The sequence below is a fragment of the Mustela nivalis genome (genome assembly GCF_964662115.1).
Source record: "Mustela nivalis genome assembly, chromosome: 4".
NCBI classification, from domain to species: domain Eukaryota; kingdom Metazoa; phylum Chordata; class Mammalia; order Carnivora; family Mustelidae; genus Mustela; species Mustela nivalis.
Genome location: NC_139023.1, coordinates 96082238 through 96108326, shown reverse-complemented (window position 1 = coordinate 96108326; position 26089 = coordinate 96082238). Strand labels below are relative to the sequence as shown.

The window sequence follows — 26089 nt, the reverse complement described above, 5'->3', positions numbered from 1 at the left end:
AGAAATTTTATCCATTCCTATGATTTCAACTACTGTGACTTCCAAATCTCATTTCTTCTAAACAAACCTCTTGAGGCGCCTGGGTGGCTCAGATGATAAACGTCTGCCTTTGGCTCAGGTCATGATCCCAGGGTCCTGGGGGATTGAGCCCTGCATTGGACTCCTTGCACTGAGCAAGCCTGCTTCTCCCTCTCCCTCTGCTTGCTACTCCCCCCAGTGTGCTCTCTCTCTCCATCAAATAAATAAATAAAATCTTTAATAAATAAACAGACCTCCTTTCAAAGGTTCAGCACTATATTTTCAGTTGCCAACTGAATACATTGGATACACTTGGATATACGAAGGCTCCTCAAATCAACCTATCTAAAATACCTAAGAAATATCTAGAATAGGTATTTCTCTCCCTCAAGATTTCTTCTTCCTCTGCTTCATGTATTCTCTCATTCCCTTACCAGCTACATTCATAGTTTTCCAAGCTACTAACTCAACTTCATAGTCCTGTACCCCTCTCTTATCTGATAAGTTAGTCTCTCCTTAATACATACTGAACCCATTTCCTTTGTTGGTATTTGTGCCTTAAACCTTGTCTTTCAATTCACCAGGTTTCTCCTTCTTAACTGTTCTCCGCTCTTGTATCTCTCATACTTCAGTCCCATCTTCCCTTTCTGTCACTGGAGTTAGGCTTTCTAAAACCCATATTGGATCATACCATGCCCTTGCTTAAGCCACTTTGTCTGTGTCCCATTTCTTGCAGGTAACTTGCTCAGTCTTTTTTCCCTTCTGTGACAGATGATAAGTATTCAGGTACTTATACCATTCATGGCATTCAGATGTGCAACATAACATCCATTTGTATGCTCGGGATTTTATGCAGCTTCTGTGTTTGAGGGTGAAGAGTGTAATCTCACTCTTTGTTCTCTTGTTCAGAAAATCATTTTAGAATACAAATCAGTGAGAATAACATTGAAAAGAAAACAATGAATCTGTTCTAATTTCAAAAAACTTAACTCATTCAAAAACCTTAATATCTTAACTTTTTTGATAAATGATATCTTCATAGAGAGTATCAAAAATAAACGCCAGACAAAAATAAATTGACAAGGGCATCTGACTCTTAATTTCGGCTCAGGTCATGATCTCAGGGTTGTGGGATTGAGCCCCATCAGATTCTTTATCTCCCTCTCAATCTGTCCCCCCACCCTCCACATGCATGGTCTCTCCAAACAAACAAACAAACAAACTCCTGACAAGATACCCATATCCATTTTACCATTTACTAATTGCATTTTCTAATTATATTTGTCTTAGAGTATACAATTTAAAATTGTAGATTTTTCTTCCTGCTCACATGAACTTGGCAGCATAGGCAGGGAAGATCAGTGAAAGTATTCTCTGCCATTCTTTCACTTGCCATATCCCCAAGATGCTATATACTAGATGGGCTATACGCATTCCTGTTTTCCTAAAATACAATGTTCTCTCATCCTTACCTTTGTGATATTTCTTCATTTCCTATTCTTCGTGAGCTTTAACTTATCCATTGTTTTTTCTATGAAACCCACTCTAGCCCCCTAAGACAATATTGTCTCCCTGAGGAAATAATATTTTCTATAGACTTAAATCTGTTTTATAACAGATTGGCAAGCTTTTTCTGTAATGAGACAGATAATATATATTTTAGGCTTTGCAGGCCATAAGGTTGCAGCTTTGTTGCAATTGCTGTACTTTGCTGTATTAGTGCAAAAACACAGGCAATATATAAACAAATGCATGTGACTGTTAAAATAAAACTTTGCCTCTCAGAAACAGGCATTGGGCCAGATTTGGACCATGGACCACAGTTCACTGACTTTTAGTATCTTCCTTGATAGAGGGTTAAGAGCTCCTCAAGGTCAGGGACTATGCTTTATCTTTATTGCCTCTACTCTCAGTGTCTCATGTTTGTTGAATGAATAGCCAGAGAGTATTATTTTTGAACTTGGAAGATTTAGAAAACAGAGTTTTCTCTTATGCTTCTTTTTCTTTTAGATGTTTGTCTAACTTTGGCAAAAATGTCACTCATTCACAGAGTTAAACATAAAACCTACCAGTTTAATGTTGATTTACTTTAAAAAATCATAGAGTACCAGTGAGCATTTAATATTTTATCATAATATATGTTGCTAAAATGGTAATCAGTAGTGTCATTATTGAAAGATTCAGTTTACTTTTCTACATCTTTGTCAGCTTTGAAAAATATACAAGTTTAAGATGTTTCTTTTGACATTTCAGAAATTAGGAAGGAAAACTGTAATAGATTTAAATGGATATGAATTTTCTGAGTATTCTGTATTTTACCTTAAAGACTTCTCAGAGCTGTGTTCTGAACCTTACTCTATTCTTCCTTAATATATTGTTTTCTTCTTTAACGTACTTTTCCTGGGCAATGGCATGAAAACACATGTCTTTACCTATTATGTGCATACTAATGAGCCTGGTCATGTCAGTGTTAGCTCTGAAATATCATATTGCCCACTCAGTATTTCCATTTGGGTATCAAACATAACTTCAAAATCAGTTTACAAAGCCATCCTCATCTATCTTTCCTTCTTATAGGCCTTTCCTCATTTTTTTTTCTTTTGTAAAGCACCAACCATTTCTGCTACTTTGTGCCCTACCTTGTGAGTGGTAAACAATGTATAGCCACCTAAACCAGGAACCTGAGAATCATGTTAAACTCCTCCCTTTCAGTCACCCTCCAAATCCAGGCTGTTAAGGTTCTGAATGGCCTCTACATCTTTCCAAATTCTACATCTTCCCTGCCTTCATACAGATCCTTTCATCTTCTATATATTTGTAGCTCTACCCTCTTGCTGATACCTTTTTGAGCTGATGTCTTTCTAATCTGAAAACCAAAAAGAAACACTAAACCTTACTTTCCCTTTAACAAACTAAAGAATTGTCTTGGTATCTCCATTTGCTCACTTCTTACTCAGTCTTTTTTTTTTTTTTTAAACACATTCTTCTCTTGTTTCTTTTTTTTTTTTTAATGTTTTATTTATTTGATAGAGGTCACAAGTAGGCAGAGAGGCAGGTAGAGAGAGAGAGAGGAAGGGAAGCAGGCTCCCTGCTGAGCAGAGAGCCTGATGCAGGCCTCGACCAGGACCCTAAGATCATGACCTGAGCTGAAGGCAGAAGCTTCTGTCCACTGAGCCACCCAGGCGCCCCTCTTACTCAGTCTTCAAGGCAAGCTAATGCTCATTATCCCTGCTGCTGCAGGCGTTGTTGCCCACTACCAGCATAACATCAAAACAGCCATCATAATCCAGTGGATATTAGTAATCCTTATTGTACATGATTTTTTAGCTGCATTTATTGCTGTTGGCTCTCCCTTCACTCCTGTAATTTCATACTTACCATATTTTCTATCTGCCTCCCTGGGTAGTGGATTTAAGTTGATCTGTCTTCCCTATCTTCTGTGAATGTTCGTTTTCCTCACTTCAGTCATTGAATGTTAGAGTCATTCAAAACTGAATTAGACTCTTCTTGTACTATACTTTCCTTAAAGCATAGCATGCATGTTGTCACTAATCTAGGAGCATCTTTTAACTCTGTTCCCACATTTCTTAGTCCATCCCCAAAACCAGATTTTTTTTTGTACCTCCTAGTTTTTCAGCCTACCCATTTCTCTCACCCCTGCCACATTAGTGCAAGCTAATGCTATTTTACCTCTGTTAAAATAGCACTCTTCCTCATTCATCATTTTCTGACACTGCTTTAGTCCGTCATAGCACTTTCCACTCCATGACTTGTAAACTGTTGTCTGTTCCCCTTTAATATGGTATAAATTTCATGAAGTCAAAAACTTTTGTTTATTCCTATGAATCCAGTATAGCAATAGTGCTTGCCAGCATTAGGCACTAAATAAATATTTGTTGACTGAGTAAGTAGACTACTCACATGTACCCACATCTATTCTTGACCTATTTTAATTGGTCTTGTATTTTGGAGTCAAAGTAATCTCATGCAAATCCATAATACAAACACAACTTAAAATTCTTCAGTGGCTTATTGTACTTTTAGAATAAACACTGAAATCTTTAACTAGGTTTCAAGGCTTTGTATTATCTATTCCTTGCCTTCCTTTTGGGGAAGGGGTGGCCCTCATCTGTGTCACATTCTTCCTTGAATCCATTTCTTCTCTTTTTACTTATGTAACTTCTCTCATCTTTAGATGCCAGCTCAAGGATTATTTCTCACAGAAGTCTTCCCAAACCACCTCCTACTCTCAGAGGATAAGTCCTCATACCATCATGGAATCATCTTCCTTTTCTTTTGAGTACTTCTTCAGGTTTTTTATGATACCTAAAATAGTGTGATTAATTAATATCTGTTTTCTGCTTTCAATGTAAGGGAAGCAGTCCATGCTTGTTTTGCTGACCATTGAACACTCAGCTCCAAGTTATATGCCTAATATGTAGTATTTAGGCAATAAATACTTGTTCACAGAATTAATGAGTGTGTTTTTTAAATGTATCTTGCTCTTTTCATTCCCCCTTGCTTTTGGTACCTACTACTCCCTGAAACATTTTTTCCTCACTACTTGGGGCCTGGCTAATTCCTCCTCCATCTGATTTTTGATGCCCCTCATTTGAACATATGCCACTCAGAGTGTGCTGAGTTGTTAATGTAGTTTTTAATTTACCTGTGTATCTACCCCCATTAGATCCTAAGCCTCTTGGATACATGGGTCAGCTTTTATTCACTTCTGTATTTTAGCTACAAAGCTATATATGTCTGTCATTCAGTAATCCAGGGAACTTCACTTAGAATTACAAAGTTCAATATCATAGATACGTAAGTAGCAACAGTTTCTGAAAGAAGAAGGTGGTCAGCAATTTCAGATGCTGCACACAGATTACAGAGGATGGATGAGAAAGAACTAAAAGATTTCTAAGGCCTCTTCTGGTTACTAGTTTCTTCTAATTCAGGCCCCTTTAAATAGCAGTGACCTTTATACCATGCATCTTTTTGGACACAGTGCTATAAACCTAGAAATCAACCACAAGAAAAAGTCTGGAAAGACCATAAATACGTGAAGATTAAATAGCATGCTACTAAACAGTGGATGAGCGAAGCAAGAAATCAAAGAAGAAATTTTAAAAATTACATGGAAACAAATGAAAATGAAAACATGACGGTCCAAAACCTCTGAGATGCAGCAAAAGCTGTTCTAAGAGGGAAGTTTATAGTAATATAGGCCTACCTCAAGAAGCAAGAAAAATCTCAAATAAGCAACCTAACCTTGCACCTAAAGGAGCTAGAAAAAGAACAAACAAAACCCCAAACCAACACAAAGGATTAATAAAAATCTGTAGAAATAAATGATGTAGAAACTTAACAACAATAACAAAAGAACAGATCACTGAAACCAAGAGATGGTTCTTTGAAAAAAATCAAAAAAATTGATAGGCCTTTAGCTAGACTTATCAAGAAAAAGGACCCAAACAAAATCACAAATGAGAGAGGAGAATTAACAAATACAAACAATTATAAGAGAATATTATGAAAAATTATATGCCAACAAATTGGGGCGTGAAGCCAGAAGAGATGGATAAATTTCTACCCAAAGCCAGAAGAGATGGATAAATTTCTGGAAATGTCTAATTTATGAAAGCTGAAGCAGGAAGAAATTGTGAATTTGAACAGACCAATTACCAGGGAAAAAATTAATCAGTAATAAAATAAAACTCCTAAAAAACAAAAGTCCAGGGACCAGACAGCTTCACAGGGCAATTCTACCAAACATTAAAAAAAGAGTTAGGTGATAAGTTCCATGGCATTCAGATGTGCAACATAACATCCATTTGTATTCTCGGGATTTTATGCAGCTTCTGTGTTTGGGGGTGAAGAGTGTAATCTCACTCTTTGTTCTCTTGTTCAGAAAATCATTTTAGAATACAAATCAGTGAGAATAGCATTGAAAAAACAATGAATCTATTCTAATTTCAAAAAACTTAACTCATTCATAAACCTTAATATCTTAACTTTTTTGATAAATGATACCTTCATGGAGAGTATCAGAGATAAACTCCTGACAAAAATAAACTCCTGACAAGGGCATGTGACTCTTAATTTCGGCTCAGGTCATGATCTCAGGGTTGTGGGATTGAGCCCCATCAGATTCTTTATCTCCCTCTCAATCTGTCCCCCCACCCTCCACATGCATGGTCTCTCCAAACAAACAAACAAACAAACAAACAAACTCCTGACAAGATACCCATATCCATTTTACCATTTACTAATTGTGTTTTCTAATTATATTTGTCTTAGAGTATATAATTTAAAATTGTAGATTTTACTTCCTGCTCACATGAACTTGGCAGCATAGGCAGGGAAGATCAGTGAAAGTATTCTCTCCCATTCTTTCACTTGCCATATCCCCAATATGCTATATACCACATAAATTGCTTCTCAAATTAGCCCAAAAAAATAGAAAGGAAGAAAAACTTACAGATTCATTCTATGAGGCCAGCATTAACAGGATAGCAAAACCAGACAAAGGTGCCACCAAAAAAGAGAACTATATGCTAGTATCTCTGATTAACATAGATGCAAAAGCCCTCAACAAAATACTAGCAAACTGAATTCAACAATACATTAAAAAAATCATTCACCACAATCATGAGATTTATTCCTGGGTTGCAAGGGTGGTTCAATATTCAGAAATCAATTGTCGCGATGTATCACATCAAGGGGAGAAAGGATAAAAACCATGTGGTCGTTTCATAGATGCAGAAAAGGCATTTCACAAAGTACAACATCCATTCATGATAAAAACCCTTAATAAAGTAGAGTGAGAGGGAACATACCTCATATATGTTATGTATGTTAATATTATGTATGTATATTATATGTTATATATATTAATAAAGGCCATATATGAAAAACCCCAACAAATAACATACTCATTGGAGAAAACAGAGCTTTTCCCCTATGGTCAGGAACAAGACAATACCACATAGTACTGGAAGTCATAGCCACAGAAATCAGACAATAAAAAGTATTAAAAAGACTCTAAATTGGTAAGGAAGAAGTAAAACTTGCACTATTTGTAGATGACATGATACTATATAAAGAAAATCTTAAAGACTTCACCAAAAAGCTAGAACAGATAAATGAATTCAGTAAAGTCTTGGGATACAAAATCAATGTACAGAAATCTGGTGCATTTCTGTATACTAATAATGAAGCAGCAAAAAGATAAATTAAGAAAAACAGTCCCATTTACAATTGCACCAAAAATAATAAAGTATGAAAGACCTGTACTCTAAAAACTATAAAGCACTGGTGAAAGAAATTCAAGAAGAAGATGAATGGATAAAGAAGATGTGGTATATGTACACAATGGAATACTATGCAGCCATCAAAAGAAACGAAATCTTGCCATTTGTGACAACGTGGATGGAACTAGAGGGTATCATGCTTAGCGAAATAAGTCACAGAAAGACAACTATCATATGATCTCCCTGATATGAGAAGTGGAGATGCAACATGGGGGGTTAAGGGGGTAGGAGAAGAATAAATGAAACAAGATGGGATCGGGATGGAGACAAACCATAAGTGACTCTTAATCTCACAAAACAAACTGAGGGTTGCTGGGGGGGAGGGGGTTGAAAAGGAGGGTGGGGTTATGGACATTGGGGAGGGTATGTGCTATGGTGAGTGCTGTGAAGTGTGTAAAGCTGATGATTCACAGACCTGTACCCCTGGAGATAAAATATATGTTTATGAAAAATAAATAATTTTAAAAATTAAAAAAAAAAGAACCAAAGAAATGGAAAGATATTCTATGCTCATGGATTAGAAGAACAAATATCGTTAAAATGCTTTACTACCCAAAGCAATTTACACATTTAATGCCATCACTATTAAAAGACCAACAGCATTTTTCACAGAACTAGAACAAATAATTCTAAACTTTGTATGGAACCATAAAAAGCCCTGAATAGCCAACGCAACCTTGAAAAGCAAAGCTGGGGGCATCACAATTCCAGACCTCACGTTAAATTACAAAGTTGTAATCATGGGGACAGTATGGTACTGGCACAAAACAGACATATAGATCCGTGGAACAGAATAGAGGCCCCAGAAATGGACCTTCAGCTCTATGGTCAACTAATCATTGACAAAACAGGAAAGAATATCCAATGGAAAAAGGACAGTCTCTTCAACAAATGATGCTGGGAAAATTGGACATCCACATATAGAAGAAAGAAAGCAAAAATAAACTGAGACTGCAAAACTACAATGAGAGATCACCTCACACCATTAGAATGGCTAAAATCAACAACACAAGAAGCAACAGTTTGGTGAGGATGTGGAGAACAAGGAACCCTCATGCAGTGTTGGTGGGAATGCAAACTGGTGCAGCCACCAAGAAAAACAATGTGGAAGTTTCTTAAAAAGGTAAAAATAGAACTACCCTACAATCCAGCACTACTAGGTAACTACTCAAAAAAATATAAAAACACTAATTCAGAGAGATATATGCGCTCCTATGTTTATAGCAACATTTACTATAGCAAAGTCGTGGAAACAGTGCAAGTGTCCATCTATAGATGAATGGATAAAGAAGATGTGGTGTATATATTCAGCCATATAAAAGAATGTAATTTTTCTATTTGCAACAATATGTGTGGGATTATAGAGTATAATGGTAATTGAAATAAGGCAGTCCGAGAAAGGCAGATGCCGTAAGATTTCACTCATGTGGAATATAAAAAACAAGCAAAGGGGGAAAAAAGACAAAGCAAGAAACAGACTCTTTTAACTATAGAGAACAAACATGGTTACCAGAGGGGAGGTGTGGGGGTATGGGTGACCTAGGTGGTGGGGATTCCTAAGGGCACTTATCCTAATGGGCACTGGGCGATGTATGGAATTATTTAATAACTATATTGTATACCTGAAATTAATATAACACTAGGTTAACTATTGCCATTAAAAATTAAAAAAAAAAAAAAGGCAGTGACCTTTTTAACCCATGTTTTCTGTCTTAAACATGTGTAACAGAAAGAGTTGTCGTCTTTCCTTTCCAAGGCATAAAATAAATTTTCTGAACATCCATTCTTCCTAAATTTGCCCTCATTAATGAGGGACTTAATAAACAGTAAATATTATTACTTTATTTTAAAATCAGTTAAGCATCTGTCTGTGGCTTAGGTCATGATTCCAAGGTCCTGAGATTGAGTCCTGCATTAGGTTCTCTGCTCAACAAGGAGCCTGCTTCTCTCTCTCTGCTTCTCCCCCTGCTTGTACACGCTCTCTCTGTCAAATAAAATCTTTAAATTAAAAAAAATCACCTATGTTGACACTATCCCCACCTGGAAAATCTATTGATGGATCATCCCTTGAGATTTGAATTCTTAAACCTTCATTGAAGCATTTGATAATAATTGAAAAATGATGTGTCTATCATCTTTATTGTAATAGTCTGAGAGACATCTGATTTGTAACCTTTCCAATCTTCTGTTCAGAAGAAAAAGTCTTGGGAAGCTTTTAATTTTTAATCTACTTTGAAACAATTTACCACGGTTCTTCATTATTTATTTATAATGTTAAACAGAAGATGTAGGGAAAGACTTTGCTATTTTATTCTAACATATAGAAATGTATGAAAAAAAGGAACAATGCCAATGTAGGATTTGTGAAAAATTTTCAGTTATCTTTTAGTTAAGTCACTTTGGTGTAAAAGAGTATCTGCTCTGCAAAATAACATGTAGTAGCATAAAAAACTGCACTTTTGGTCTACTCTTTATGAGACTGATTTATTAATAAAAGATTGTGTTGATATCTGCTTTTGATAACATTGATAAAGATCTATACAAGAATCTTCATTTGTGTAATACATTTACTTTTAAACTCTCCCAAATTCTTTTAAAAGATTTATTTATTAGAGAAAGAGAGCGAGCCCTCCGTGGGGAGGGGAGAGGGAGATGGACAGAGAAGCTCAAACAGACTCCCTGCTGAGTGTGGGGCTATCGCAGACCTTGATCCCACAGCTCTGAAGATCATGACCTGAGTTGAAATCAAGAGTCCGAAGTTTAAGCAACTGAGCCACCCAGGTGTCCCACTTGTCTGTTTTTTATGTGCCACCATCATTCAGAGTATGTTAGCTTATCTTTTCTCCCTCTTTAATATCCTTTACATGTTTGAGTCCACTTTCACTTTTTTGGCAGTAGTAGAATAAATATACAGAAACTTTGTTTAGAGACATAAGGGATATAAGTATTATGTACAAATGAATGTCCATAGATGACTTTGGGGAGTTCTATCTAGACTGTTATGGGAGAAGAAAAATAACCTACTGTTTTCTTTAAGTCATTGTTTTTGGAGCCACTTTTTTTCAGCAGCTCAGTTTTCACCATAATTATACACCTGAAGATATATGATCTTAAATAGAACAGTGGATTGTTGCCCACATTATTTCAAACTTCCCCTTTACCTTCAAGGCTTATGGCTGAATTCATAAAAATTAAATGCACACATGTTGTGACTTTAATCATTTTCTTTACAGTTAAGCTTTACTTTTTGTGATACTGTGTATTCCTAGAGCGCTCTTCCAGCTTCTCATATCACTTAGTTCTTTATTTTCACCCCTGGCATTTAAGTCTCATACCTTGGATTTGCCATATTTTTTTTCTTTCCTCTCACACCTTCATTCTTGACTCCTTCTTTCATACTATGTCCCTATTAAGATTCTGATCTCCTCTCCATCATACCATTTTTCCAATCCATTCCCCATCCAGATGATTTTCATGTTCTAAATGTTTTTTAATCTATCAATTTCTCTCACTGACTCCACTATAGTACCTAGACTCAAGTTTAATTGCAAACTTTATTCATGTATTCCCTTATTCTTTAAGCATTTATCTCTACTCATTTCTCTAGGAGTCACATGGTTCCTGACACTTGGAGGAGCAGCTTCTTATGTGGACCTAAGTTTACTCCCAGCTTGAAGGGAAAAGTGGTGTTTTTATTCCCCTGTAGTCATTCTGAATATAGTAAACATTGATGGATTAGTTCTTTGACTGAGGGTATTGATTTTACCTGGAGTATTTATTCAGAATTTCCACTTTCATACATGCAGTTCTGGTTCATTCATTCATTTATGCTCCTGTGTAGTATGTCATTGTATAAATAGGCTATCATTAATTTATCCATTCTCTTGTTGATGAGCATGTAGATTACCTTGAGGTTTTTTTGCTATTACTACTTCAGTTAACATTCTTATAAATGACTCTTTGTATGTGTGTATGAGAGATTCTTTAGGTACCTATACCCAGGAATGGAATAGCTTTGTCATAGCTGACATATATCTTCAAACTTAATGGAAAATATCAAACTTTTCAAAGTAATTTTACCAGCTTATACTTTTACCAACAGTGGTTTACATTGTTCTACTTCCTAACACCTGGTATTGTCAGATATTTTCCCCTTTCTGTTAATGTGAATGCTGTCTAATATTTACACTAAAATTTTATTGTATTCCTATATTCTAGCAACAAATAATACATATTTTAAAAATAATTTTCCATGTTAGCAGTGAAAAATAAACTAGGAATAAGTCAGTAGTAGATGTGTGAAATCAAAATAGCATTTAAAAACAAAAAACAGATGGAGGATAGTGACATGTTTATGGATAGAAAGATGAGAATTGAGTGCAATTCCAGCAGTTGCACTGAACTTAACAAACTCCAACAAATTTTATGAAAGAACAAAGAAACCAAAAATAGCCTGCAAGTTTTGAGGAAGGCAACTTGCCTTATCAGTTATGTCCTAATAACCAAAACCCTGTTGAATGGTCCAAGGCTAGATAAATAGATGAGTAGAACAGAATATAATACCTAGGCTCTGGAAATCAACCTGATGGGGAGCTCAGAAATCTTCATTTTTTAAGAAGGTGACTGTTACATGCCAAAGTATAAGAATGGCAGATTATTGAAACAAGATGGCATTGGGAGGGAGGCAAACCATAAGTGACTCTTAATCTCACAAAACAAACTGAGGGTTGCTGGGGGGGCGGGTGGGTTGGGAGAAGGGGGTGGGATTATGGACATTGGGGAGGGTATGTGCTTTGGTGAGTGCTGTGAAGTGTGTAAACCTGGTAATTCACAGACCTGTACCCCTGGGGATAAAAATATATGTTTATAAAAAATAAAAAATTTAAAAAAAAAGAATGGCAGATTATTAAAACAGCTGTTAGAACTAAATATGTATTATTGGAGGTATTTTTGTGTATTGTGTCTATTTCAGGGACTCACTTTTTTTCCTTTTCTTATTTCAGCTCTCAGAGGTGTACTTCAGTTTCCTGTCAGTAATAATAACTTAATAATTGATTTTTTCCCAAGGTAGGAATGGATGCCATTCCTAGATTTACTGTTGCCATTTTCTCATGTTGTTTTCTCTGATACTTCCAACATTCATTCCTCCAAAAATCTCTGGTCTGTATAAGCTTGGGAGTTCTCTCTTGGAGTTTTGTTATTATAAATGAATCAAATTAAGATTCTTTGAGATTCAATAGCTTTAGTCAAGGGTTACAAATATGAAAGCAGATAATATGGTTTTTAGCTGCCTGTTTTTATTTTTAAGCAGTTATATTTGCATAATGAAAAATCTTAAATTGTTTTCTACTGATTTACTTCCAATTTTTTAGTGACATTAGGGAACTTTGTACAACATGACCCATTTATATGCTAACAATAGGTCTACAAAAGTAGGATGGCTATTCTTTATTTTTAGATTCTTAAGAAGTTAATGAAAGTATTAGACCTGATTTTCTTATAATTTTAAGTGTCAGCAGGTTTATTTACTCCTAATATTTAGTGAAGAACTTTTTATGAATAATAGAACAAATGCTATATGAATGCTAAAAGCATATATTGTAAGCAGTGTTATGTATAAAATCAGCATACGTTTAGATTCTCAGCTGCACACAGTATTGGAACATGCACATCAGTGTTTTCAACTGAAGAATATGATCAGTTCAACTTGGAGGAGGAATTGAGGAAGATCTAAAAGATGTTTGTGTTTGCTCATGGATATATGTTGAAAAGAGCTTAGTTATTGGAGTTAGATCATTTTATTTTTGATTTTGTTTTGGTTTGGTTTGGTTTTTTTTGTTTGGTACTAAGTCTTCAAAAATCCAGTATCTATTTGAAATATTCAGGCTGAATTCTTTTTTTTCTTTTAATTTATTTATTTTTTCAGCATAAGAGTATTCATTGTTTTTTGTACCACACCCAGTGCTCCATGCAATCCGTGCCCTCTCTAATACCCACCACCTGGCTCCCCCAACCTCCCCCCGCCCCGCCCCTTCAAAACCCTCAGATTGTTTTTCAGAGTCCATAGTCTCTCATGGTTCACCTCCCCTTCCAATTTCCCTTAACTCCCTTCTTCTCTCCATCTCCCCTTGTTCTCCATGCTATTTGTTATGCTCCACAAATAAGTCAGACTGAATTCTTAATTCAGACTAGCCACATTTTAACTGCTCAATAGCCACACCTGGCTAATGGCTATCATATTGAACAGTTCAGATCCATAAGATGATAATATGTCATAGAATTATTGTGGAGAGGAAATGTATATAAAAATACATATAAAAACTAAGTTCATTAAAAAAAAAAAACCCCTAAGTCCATAATACATTATAATAGCCTGTTGTAGGTACTGAATAAATGTAAATTGCTGTTTGATCTCCATTACAGTAATAGCTTGTTATACTTTGGTTTTTGTAACATTATGTGTACCAGGAAGCTTCAAGTCAATAAAACATTTTTTTTCAAATTGAAGAAAGCAAAGTGCTATTTCTCTAAACCAAGTAACAGTAATCAAGAATCAGGCCTTTAGAATAGACATTGCTACTTTTTTTTTTTTTTTAGATTTTATTTTTATTTATTTGAGAGAGAGAGAGTACAAGTAGGCAGAGCAGCAGGCAGGGGGAGAGGCAGAAGCAGGCTCTCTTCTGAGCAGGGAGCCCGATGTGGTACTCGATACCAGGACACTGGGATCATGACCTGAGGCAGCCACTTAACTGACAGAGCCACCCAGATTACTACTTTTAATCATTTTGTTTATCTTCTAATATTTAACTTTGATCAAATGTTGTTATAAATGTAGTTTAATTAGTTGATATCGAATCTGGTTTTAAACTGATCCAGTTTCTTTTTTCTCTCATTTTCCTCTGTTCTTTTTTAATGGTGCCATTTATATACAACTAAAACTTCATTTTTGAGGAAAATATTATCAACTAGGACCTATGTACTATAATGAAATATTACTGCACAGGACTTGGAAGGCCTGGATAAAACAAGTCCTGTGATTTTTTTCCTATGGCTAGCTTTGTTGTTTCATTAACACACAGCAATTTTGTTTGAACAATCACCTTGGTGATTTCTCCTTGTCCCAGGCTCTTGCCCTCAGCTTTATTGGATCAAACAGAGAAAACCAGAAGGCATATTTGGTAATTAAAAGTATGAGATATAACTGTCCAGGAACTGCATAGTACTTTTATCTTCAGATAAAGACATTCTTTCACTGTGAGTAAAGAATAATGGGGTGGAAGCTCTTAGTGAGTACAGATTTCGAAAAAGTTAGGCAGTTCAAATAACCTGTTATCCAGGAGCACAACCTACCACTGGAGCCAGACCTATCAGTTCCTTGGACCAGGGACTCCTCTACATTCAGGCTTTGGATTAACTCTGCTAACATTTGTTTCTCTGTTTCCTGTACTTCCATTTCCTCTACTTTAACATATGCTTCTTTTAGATGTTAACTACTTCTGTTTAAGTCTCAAAACCCAAGGGCTATTCTGTTTCTTTAAGGTAATTTAGTTTGTCAAGATAGCAGGTGCATTAATAGAATATTGCTTTTATAGTTTTAACTCTTGTTTTTTGGTATTTTACTTTTGGGGAAATAACTCATTCTTCCTCTCTTTCCCAGTAATAAGCTATATGTCTATATCTCCATATAGACATTGGAAGTAAAATTCTTAAAAATAATAGCCATGTGTATGCATTAGTAATAACATGAAGCAGATGTATGGGAGAGGAAAAATTGCTGGCATTGCATCTTTGTTTATAGGAAACCTTCCTTGAGATAGGAAAACAAAACAAAGATGAATTTCCTGGGTTTGAAGCCAAGAAGAAAAGAATGGTGTTCTTAAAGATCAGGAATTGAGAAGTAGCCCCAGCATTAATTATAGAAAATACAAGGGCATTTTGGACTGATGTTTATCTTAATGTGCTAGGCTTGGAATTTGAATAGCGAACTCTCATCTAGAGTTCTAGAGAACTCTAACTATGTGTGGATGTCAAGCTTAAGGCATCTAAAAACACCAGGCCTCTCCTTTCCTAGCTTTTTTCATCTCAGTAAATGGCATCTTCTCATTCTTCTGGTTGTTCGGGACAAAAACTTAGGAGATTCTTCCTTTTTACATACATTCCTACAACTAATTCATTAGCAAATTCTGTCAGTCTTTTCTTCAGAACTGCTTCTTAGGACTTCAACTTGATGATCCATCCAAGCTACCATCATTTCTCTGTTGTGCTATTACAAAAGATTCCTAATTGGCCTCTTAAAACTTATATCAGATCATCTGTTTAGGATCTTCCAGTGAAATGCTTATACAGCTAATAAATTCTTAAAGAATGGTAGGTTTAAAGTTATGATTTTGTACCTTCTAATGAAATAATGGAGCTAAGCAGTGATTAGTAGTGGATGCTGAAACCATTTGGTAAAATGTTGATGGGAAGCTTTATAATAGATGAATTAGGCTGACGATACCTGAACCTATGAATCATTCTTGGAGTCAGTAAAAGTAAGGCAGACAAAATAGAATCCCTCATAATTTGGTTCAGTAGCAGGTACGGCATAGGAAGGGTTCTTGCCCTAAAAAACTGCCCTCAATTTAAATCAAATTGTCGGTACATAGGAAATACAGAGAATAGAGGAGGCAAACAACACCAAGAGGAAAAAAGTCAGCCAAACCTAAGAAGTAAGGAATTCTACAGGACAAATGACACAATTTCTCCAAGAAATTGGGGCATGAAGAAAGGTTATGGCACAGTAAGGAGGGCTGTTACGGACTTCAAAAGAGACTTAGACGGGGCCTAACAAGCAAATGCAGTAGGTAGACCTTGTTGGAAATCTGATTTGACCAAATCATTTATAAAAAGATAGGGAGGTTGAAATATAGACTGGCTATTAGGGGATGTTAAGATTTGATTTTTAATTTTGTTAGGTGGTAATATGGTTAGGTTGACAAAAATGTTCTTAACAAATAGAGGTAGTAACTGAGGTAAGGGTAAGATAACATACATGTCTGGGATTTGCTTTAAGATACTCTACCAAAACAAAAGAAGGGAGTTGTAGTAATAAGACTAGAAAAATGGTAATTTTTTAAGTAGGGTGATGGGTATGAGGAGGTTTATGATGCTTTCCTCTCTACTTTATTGTATATTTCAAAATTTTCATAATAAAAGCTAAAAAAAAAAAAAAAAAAGGTGAATGCCAAAGACCAAAATATCTTTTGTGAATTCTCACCTACTGAGAAGAAACTCCAAAACCGTCTCCATGGCCAAGAAAGGACCAAAGACCCTGGCTGTTTCCCAGACCCTATCTCTTTCTCCTCTATTCCAGCCATTCAGGGCCCCTGCTCATTTAGAGTATGCCAAGCACAATTTTGCCTCGAGCTTTTGTTTGTCTTTCTTCTGCTCAGAATTCTTTTCCTCCATTTATCTAGCTGGCTGGCTTTGTCATAGCCTTAGGAGTCTTTGTTCCAGTTTTTCTTTAACAGAAAGACTTGCCCTGACCACCCTATGTAAAATAACCTCCCTCTCCTGGTTGCTGTCTTTGCGTACTCTGAGGTATTTATTTTTTCATAGCATTTCTCACCACCTGATCATTTATGTACTTACTGTTATTCATTCTCAAGAACGTTAGCTGCAAGGCGGCAGGTTCTTTGCCTGTTTTATTGACAGTCATATTGCCAGCACTTTAGAGCTGTGCCAGGCACCTAGTTAGGTATTCAATAAATATTTATGAAATAAAAATGTAAACGCTTGAGGCCACATTTAATAAACAAGTACTCCCTACACCCCACCCCCACCCCCGTTGTTCTACTTACCTTTCACTTGTATTCTCATCTATACCCAGAAGTAGAGGAGGATTGCCAGGAGTCTCGCTCCTTACTTTAGAATAAAACTGTGAGGTAGAAAATACAAAATATCAGGGCAGTTTATTACAGGAAACACTGAGAAAGTTATATTCCAAATGTATTAGGATTTTAAGGATCCAATAATATGAAAAGATTTTAGTTTTAATTTCTTTCATTTACTGCTTAAGTAATGGAGAGCTCTGTGAAATCTAAAATGCTGCTTTCAAACAGCTGGCTTTCCAATTACTTTTAAAATGTGTATCACAATATTTCTCGACTTCCTTTCAGATAAATCCCAGGATAAAGCTCTTCTAATAAAAAATGTTGCCTCTGAGTTTGCCAAATTGAGTATTTACTTTAATCTATTAATATAATCTTGGCATTTATGATACTAGTAGCCAATATATGCCCTTTGTGAATAATAAGGTCACAATCTAATCTATCTAAAAAAGGAAAGCTTAAATTTTTTTTCACATATTTTGCTTTTCTGTTTATCTTCCATTTTCATTGTTTTGGTTTTAGTAGGTTTTTTCCTACTAATTTGCTCTTTTGCCATTCTATTATATAGACTCATGTTTATTTATTAGTCGGGACTTTGGCTGTGAGATGGAAATCTAGATCAAACAATCTTGGGCAAAAGGTAGAATTTCTTATAAGAATACTAGGTTTCTTATCTACTGCCCGATCATGGGAAGATTGGGGATGTAACTGATTATTAGGGATGACTTCAGCAATGTCAGAACATTCATTTGATTGATTTCAGTCCTCTCTTTGCAGATTTTCAGAAGCTTAACTCCTAGCACCACCCTAGAGCTCTGAGGAAAATATTGTCTGTCTGTTCAGTTTCTGTATAACCCTGAATCAATCATATGAGGTCTGGGGGTTGGCTATGGTCTCGATTGGCCAGATAATCAGAAAGTCAGTCATGCAAGAGCATGATCATCCTCACTATAGTTAGATGTTAATAAAAGGGACAGAAAAGTGAGACATTTACCACAGCCAACACCTTGGAATTCTAAGTTTAGTCATGTATCTGTGTATAATTGGAATAGAACATAGTGCTCTGCCATCTAATATAGTGTAGTGCAGTAGTTACTTCCTTTGGTTTGGACAAGGTACCACTCAAGTTTAGGTTTTGCTTCAGCAGTAAAGTCACACTGATGGTTTATACTGAGATACTTAGTATTACTGAATTTTATTTCATTATCCAGCTATATCACTCAGTAAATCTGGAGGGAAAAATTGACTAATCAGAGACAACTTCTTCATTCAGGAAAGAGAGTAGTGGTTATAGGAGAGAGCATACTGTATTTTAAGCATGAATCCAAATGCTAGAACACAGTGCTATTCAAAAGCTCAACTCATTTCTGTTTTTGTCTCAGAAATAGGGAAAATAGAATAATGGGACAACTAGATGCTTAGAGAATTAAGGGTATTTTTTTAATACTAGATATGTTCTATAAATTATTAAATCTGGGAAATGACATTGCCGAATCCTCTTGTTTTTATTAATGATCTCTTAATGGGCAATAAAACTGTTTTGCATTTGTTAGCAAATAAAGATTGTACTAAAAATGGGGCCTGTGATTTCATTGTTCTTTCTGTTCTTTATAATAATAAAAATTTAATCATGATAATATAACATTCTCTTTCAGTAAACCTATATGCCCCTCCATACAAACATATACACATAAAACTCACAAAGCATTCTGAACTGTCCTAATCCAGGATTCTTCTGATCTCTTAAGGGGGTACTTCCTGTCCAAGGATCCTGACACATCAGGAACCCTCATATGTGACTTTTGATCTCTGTGGGAGCATGGAAGTCCTTTCCTCCATTAATTTAAGCAGTATAACAGGAACCACATTTTAAGTTAAAGTCTTATAGTCTCCTGGCACTTCTAGTACAAAAGAAATTTGGGTGCTTCTGCCCTACAACCAACTTTCATACTATAATAGAGGATATATAGTTAATAGAGTGCATACATATCTTTGGAGCAGCTATAACAAAGGTTCTCATTTGATTACATGTAAATTTCACTAATAGGCATGGAACAGAATGATTAAAATTTGTATGGACATGGAAAGAATAGAAAGCACCTAGCTCTATATAAACATGGGATCCCAGCATCTGGAGATAACCACTCTTAGCATATTGGCATATATATTTTCAGATTTTTATTGTTTTGCAAATGTTTAAGAAAATTGGAAACATACTCTTACGCATTATTTAACACATTGGTATTTTAACATGATGCTTTCCTTGATGCAGTAAAAATAATGAGATACATTTTAAAACTTAATTATATTCTGTTCTGTGTAGTAAATACAACAAATTTATTATTACAGGTTTAGTAAATATTAGGATTAGTGGGAAAATATTGGTTGAATACTTCTAAACTCATAACTTAGTTTGAAACTCTCAAAAATGTTTTTATGGAAATGTTTTTATGCTACTGTATTGGCTCAGTTTGGGGATTAATTATAGTTTTGTAAAGTTTTTCTGTTTTTCTTCCCAGATCCAAGTATTTTAGAACATGCTCAAGAGGTGAGCACTTAACTATAGAGGTGAGTAGCGTCATGAATCTGATTGGATAAAAATACCTTCAGGAGGACAGGAGGGACATTTTTCTTTTCATTAAATTTAGTATGGACTTTATATATTTTAGTATTATTGATGCTAGCGAAGAGGGAAGGAATTGGGGTGATGAAAGGAGGGGTGAATAGAGAAAAGTTTGTGGATTAAGGGTTTGTTCTTCCAATAGAATTGCTGTTTCTAATTGAGAAGTGGTGTTTTTTTTTTTTCTTTTTCACTCTACACAATTCAGAGAGGGGGTACTCTTCTTGCAGTTATAATGACTCAATAGGCAGTGATTCTAGAGATAGACAGTTGGCCTGCCCAGGAGAGAGGTGTAGCAGGATCAAAGCAGAAAGCTAATTTTAAGCAACTTTACGATTTGAGTCACTGAGTTGCTTATTCTGTGTATATAAAATATGATAATAGAATCTAGTCAGCTCCTGCTGTGTATTACCTACTTCACCATATAGGTTATAAATGTCATCAATATAATTCTTGATACAGTTGCGTTGAACAGGTGGCAGTCATCCCATTTTAGGGATGAGAATCAGAGGCTTAGTTAGACAGGTGATGAAGAAGTTAGGCTTTGTTACACAGCCCCTTAAGTGGCAGAACCTAATTCTAGTCCCAATCTGCCTGGCTTCAAAGGTTGAACACTGTACTTTACTGCCTTCTATATTAAATAAAGAAGCATATAAATCAGAAATTAGGGTTTTTTTTAATCTCAAAAAAAGCTCAAGATGATTTGAAAAATTTTTGCCATCTCTTTAAATTCTTGTCTTTCTAAACCTTTTGAATTCATTGTTTTCTTGATCTTTAAGTAATAAAACAATGTTAACAATAAAACTTTTTTCTTTCAGTGGTTATTTAGCAAATTATTTATACTTAAAATGTACATATATTTGTAACATAATTTAGTAGTAATGACTTTCATCCAATCATTTGACATACTCCTGTTTATCACATCATCATCTAATTGTTTACATTCTTTTATGCAGAAAGACACTATATTTGGGAGTAGTGACGACGATCTGGTAGATATTCAGTAAATAGTTAAATGAATGCGTAGATGAATAAATATAAACATTATAAGATAAATTCTTATTTGGGTATCTTTGAAGTCCCTCTTTCTTGAGTAAATTCTCCTTACGACATTTCATTTGTTCGGAGCTCAAATGGAAACTGGTAGTGTGGGTTTAAAAAAACCCATATGAAATAATTCAGGTGAAAGGGTGAAAGTTTTAGTTTGTAAATTTTAAAAAGTTTCTGATTGATGAAGAAAATTGCTGTAATTCTCCTTTTTTTCCACATAAAATCAGAAATAATAGTATATGCTTACTGGATTATTGGATATATCAAATGAACTCATGTATAAAGGGGCACATGACTCAAATATCCTAAAAATAGAAAGGTGAAAAAAAGTGACAGTTTTTTCTGAGATATGTACCTTATACAAATATCCCTTCTAACACTTACTTTCTTGTTCTTTCAGTTTGAGAATCTAGTAGAAAGTGATGAAGTAAGTATTTCCACAATAGTACAAAACCCATATTTGTTCTCATGAGTCATCTCATTAATTCTAGCAATTATTTTTGAAATGTTTATTTTACTCTCTATATTTTAGAATTTTTATCTTTTGGTTTTTATTTTGTCTTTTTAGTCCTTTACTATGTCCTTTTACTAATTTATATTAGTATAGAATTCATAATTTTCTTAATATAATGTATATAATGCTGTATATATTATATGTATATAGTTTTATTTATTAGTTTCATGTATTCTATATATGTAATGTGTGTATGTAGACATACTTAAATATGATTTTAATATTTTATATAGAAAATATATATTATATAAATATATAAAATATATTTTAAAGCATGCTGTAGAACTCCAGCAACTTTAAAAAGAGCTATTTCTAACCTCTTGACATTAGGTAAGTAAAATTCCTCAGCAATCCAGGGTAAATACATTCTTTAACCATAGTTGTCATAGATTTCTCAGGGCGGAATTTATACATGTCCATTCTACAATCACTTTCTGACCTTAGTCATTATATTTTTTAACAGTTATTCTTTTTGTTGGTTCTTTTTGTTGATGTTATTTCATCTCATCTAAACTGAAATATAAAATGCATTTCAAGTACAGATATATGAAAATAGGGAGAAAGTATGGTTTAGAATTATGAAATGTAGTGTGTATTTCTGATGCCCTGGTTGTAGTTAGAAGAGTTTTAGTCTATGAGCTAAGTTTCAACTTAACTAAACTAATTGTATGAATTTGTACAAGTTACTTAGTCCCCATTGGGCCTGCTCTATACAACTCCAAAATGAGTTCTACTGGAAGAACACTGCAAGCTCTGACTTTTTATCACTTTTTTTCCTAATGAAAGAGGAAAACGTATCAAGCAAATTTAAATTATTCTTTAGCCCAGCATTTCCCACAGTGTGTATGGAAGAATACTTGTCTCAGAATGTAAATTAGCACATTAAAGCTTCTAAGAACTATTAAAGAAACTGTTAAGAAAATTATTTAAACCTATTTAACTTAGCATTTCCCAAATTAATTTGGGTGTAAATCCTTTTTAAAAACAATAGTATATGTTTATTATCATCTGGTAGAACACACTGGAAAACTTGGCCTTTTGTTTCCCAGTAAAATTTCTGCCAAATATTTTAATGTTTCCTAGAACCTAGTTTTTTTCCCATTTCAAAGGTTACTTTAATTCCATGTATTTTTTAGAACTAGTATAAGCAAACACTTAATGTAGTATTTTTAAAGTTTCTAAACTTCAGAAGTGCTAAATGTAAGAGCTCCTTCAGTCTTTATTACGGTTCATCCCAGCATCACAAACTGCTTTTTAAAAGAATATGTTTCCATGGGGCAACTGGGGGGCTCAGTGGGTTAAAGTCTCTGCCTTTGGCTCAGGTCATGATCCCAGGGTCCTGGCTCTCTGCTCAATGGGGAGCCTGCTTTCTCTCTGCCTGCCTCTCTGCCTACTTGTGGTCTGTGTCTATCAAATAAATAAAACCTTTAACAAAAAACAAACAAACAAACAAACAAAAGATTATGGTTCCATGTATTTTCCTAAGGTGTTTTTTGTTTGGTTGAGTTTTTTGTTTGCTTTCATTTTTACTAACCAGTCTTCCTCTTTCGTGTCATATTTTGAGTTTGCTTTAATTGAACATCGTCTTGTTTTATAGTGCTATTCCTTACCATTTGGAGTTTTATTCCTGCTGTTACTTGGCCATATATTTTAACTATCACATATAAATAGCTTAAGGGTGTAAGAAAAATACATAAATCCGAATCAGTCTTGGAAGTAGTTACGGTTTACTTTGGAGGAAAAAAAAAAAGACTATAGGTAATTTCATAACCATGTAAAAAAAAAAAAATTGATTCCCATTATTTATGGTAGTTATGTCCTATAAAGTTGCCATAAGTGCTGAATTAGTGAAAACCAACTGCAACATTACTCTCAGGGGGAATAGAGAGATTCCTGTAAGCTTTTAGTCATATTTTCATAAACCAATCAGTAAATAACCTTGTTTCATGTGTCTGTTTGACAACTTATTTTAATATATATTATTGATTCATTAACTTTGAACTCAAGGCCAGCAGCACTATAAGTCATACCTGAAGTCTGTCTAACACACTCATTTTCTCCCTAAGGCTTGCTTCAGCCTCCTTGGGACAAGGAACATTAGACAGCACTTCAACACCACACAGGGGGTTCATTTTAAATAGTGGAATCACCAACAAAGAAGCACAAACATACAAAAAATATGCTCCTCAATAGTCTGTAAAGAGGACAGTATGAGAACTGAAACGAGAAGGCAGAGCATCACCATGTTCTACCTCCACTGGGAATATGCATTTGCTAATCACAAAAGCATGGGGATTATTAATTTTGATGTTACATAGGTGAATTTGCAAATATGGAATTTATAAATAATGAAGGTAACTGTAAGTGATAAAGTCATAGAAGATATCTTGTCTAATACTATCCTGAACCCGGAAGTTCATTTGGTATAGAATATGTATTAGTTAGAAAAAATTAAGAGGGGTGCTTCAGTGACTCAGTTAAGTGGCTGCCTTCAGCTCGGGTCATGATCCCAGGGTTCTGGAATCAAGCCCTGTATCAGACTCCCTTCTCAGTGGAGAGCCTGCTTCTCCCTCTGCCTGCTGCTCTGCCTACTTGTGCACTCGCTCCTCTTTCTCTTTGTCTTACTCTCTCTCTCTCTGTCAAATAAATAAATAAGTAAATACATAAATCTTTTTTAAAAAAATAGCAATTAATTATTGGACATTTCTTAATTTTTTTTTCTTTAAAGATTTTATTTATTTATTTGACAGAGAGAGAGAAAGAGATCACAAGTAGGCAGAGAGGCAGGTAGAGAGACAGGAGGAAGCAGGCTCCCTGCTGAGTAGAAAGCCCAATGTGGGGCTCGATCCTAGGACCCTGAGATCATGACCTGAGCCAAAGGCAGAAGCTCTAACCCACTGAGCCACCCAGGCGCCCCCCAATTAATTGTTATATAATTTAGCTAGATATTAAATTTTGCTCTTAAGAAATAGTAAAATATTAAAGCTTTTAAAGATAGTTTTAATAATAGAATTTATTTACTGTAATAAAAATAAATAGGAAATATTTTGATTAAGTAAAAATTTTGTTGACTTACCTTACTTAAAATTCAGCAAGTGAAATTTCTTTGTTTAATTTTTGCACAGGGGGAAAGCCCAGGAAGCAGTCATAGGTAAGGCTTTTTATTTTTTAAACAATGTCTGTGTGAACCATGAGAAGCTAAGAATCGAGGCTCTGTCATTTGCTCACTTTGAGGCATTGAATAGTTTACAATTCAGGACTTTAGTTTTCTCCTTCTATAAGTTTGAGGCAAATAATATCTCAAAGTATTATTTTGAACATTAAGGAATTTAATGTATATAAGTACCTAGTACTTTCCTATTGAACCTAAGTCATGTATTTTTTAATTAAAAAAAAAAAACTTAATATCAGTAAATACATTTCCTTGAATTTTTAAAATATTAATCCCCTTTTCCTTCCTCATGACATTCTAAAACTTGTTTTACTAATAGGTTAACTAGAACCTTGATATTCTAATTTATTTAAGCAACCTTTTTAGACTTTTTTGAAATTATATGAGCTACTTGAAAAAGAACCATCTGTCTTTAACTGGAGAGTTCTTCATATCAAGAGAATATTTTCATACACTGTTTCATATTTTGAATGCATATTCTTTACCTTTTTTAGTTTAGCATACATTTATTAGGCAATTATGTGGCACTGCGCTAGGCACTGGAATTAAAAAGCCAAAGATGCTTCTCTACATTAGAAGAAAGAATATCCTGGTCTGGGAGGTAGTTCGTGTAAATGACTAATTTCAACATAAGATGGAAAAAGAGATTAAATAGCAGTTATAAAATATGCAAGGAAAACCTAAAGGAGAGAACATTTGCCCAAAATGTGTGAGAAGAGGTATGTCCAGGTAGACTTTTTTTTTTTTTAAGATTTTTTTTTTTATTTATTTATCAGAGAGAGAGAGGGAGAGAGAGTAAGCACAGGCAGACAGAATGGCAGGCAGAGGCAGAGGGAGAAGCAGGCTCCCTGCTGAGCAAGGAGCCCGATGTGGGACTTGATCCCAGGATGCTGGGATCATGACCTGAGCCAAAGGCAGCTGCTTAACCAACTGAGCCACCCAGGCGTCCCCCAGGTAGACTTTTTTAAGGAGATGACACTTAGGTTGATCCTGGAATGTTAGCTCATGAGAACTAACCAGTGGAGGAGAGCATTTCAGACAGAACAAATTGCAACAACAAAGTGGGTTGAATGAAAAGAGGCACAAGAGAACTTTGTGGAGGGATGCATATGTTTGTATCTTGCTTTGTGTGGCAGTTACACAAGTGTATGCAATTGTCAAAACTTAATGAACTGAATGCTTAAAGTTTTATTTGTTATACCTAAAAAAAAAAAAAAAAAAAAAAAATCCATAGGCAGAAAGGGCTAAAGGAACAGAAGTAGGGGACATTAGCTTATACTGGTGGTTAAAACCATAATTATCAAGTTAACCTACCTGAGATTGAGAACAGGAGGAAGTGAGGTGCCTGGAGCATGGAGGGAGGGTAGCAGTCTGAGGATTGAATAAGCAAATACTAAAAGAGGATTCTGAAGACAACCAAGACTAAGTAAGCAAAAAGAAGTACGAGAGTATAGGAAACCCAGGGAAGTCATAGAGATGACTGGCCAACAGAAGGAATGGAGAGAATGGCCATCACTGTTGCATCAAACTGAAGTA

The 26089-nt window shown here is 35.0% G+C and overlaps 1 protein-coding gene across 4 annotated transcripts in view; it reads left to right on the top strand.

Moving 5' to 3' along the window:
- AP1AR (adaptor related protein complex 1 associated regulatory protein) overlaps positions 1-26089 on the top strand; it is a 41810-nt gene that overhangs the window by 5211 nt on the left and 10510 nt on the right. For 2 of the 4 annotated variants that reach the window (XM_082728000.1, XM_082727998.1), the window contains exons 1-4: positions 12241-12392; positions 19717-19765; positions 21268-21294; positions 24507-24532. In XM_082728000.1, coding sequence (XP_082584126.1) covers positions 12256-12392; positions 19717-19765; positions 21268-21294; positions 24507-24532 — 239 coding nt within the window. In that variant the 5' untranslated portion in view covers positions 12241-12255. Of the gene's footprint in view, positions 1-12240; positions 12393-19716; positions 19766-21267; positions 21295-24506; positions 24533-26089 lie in introns of those variants that run through there. The other 2 variants (XM_082728001.1, XM_082727999.1) reach the window with 1 other exon arrangement.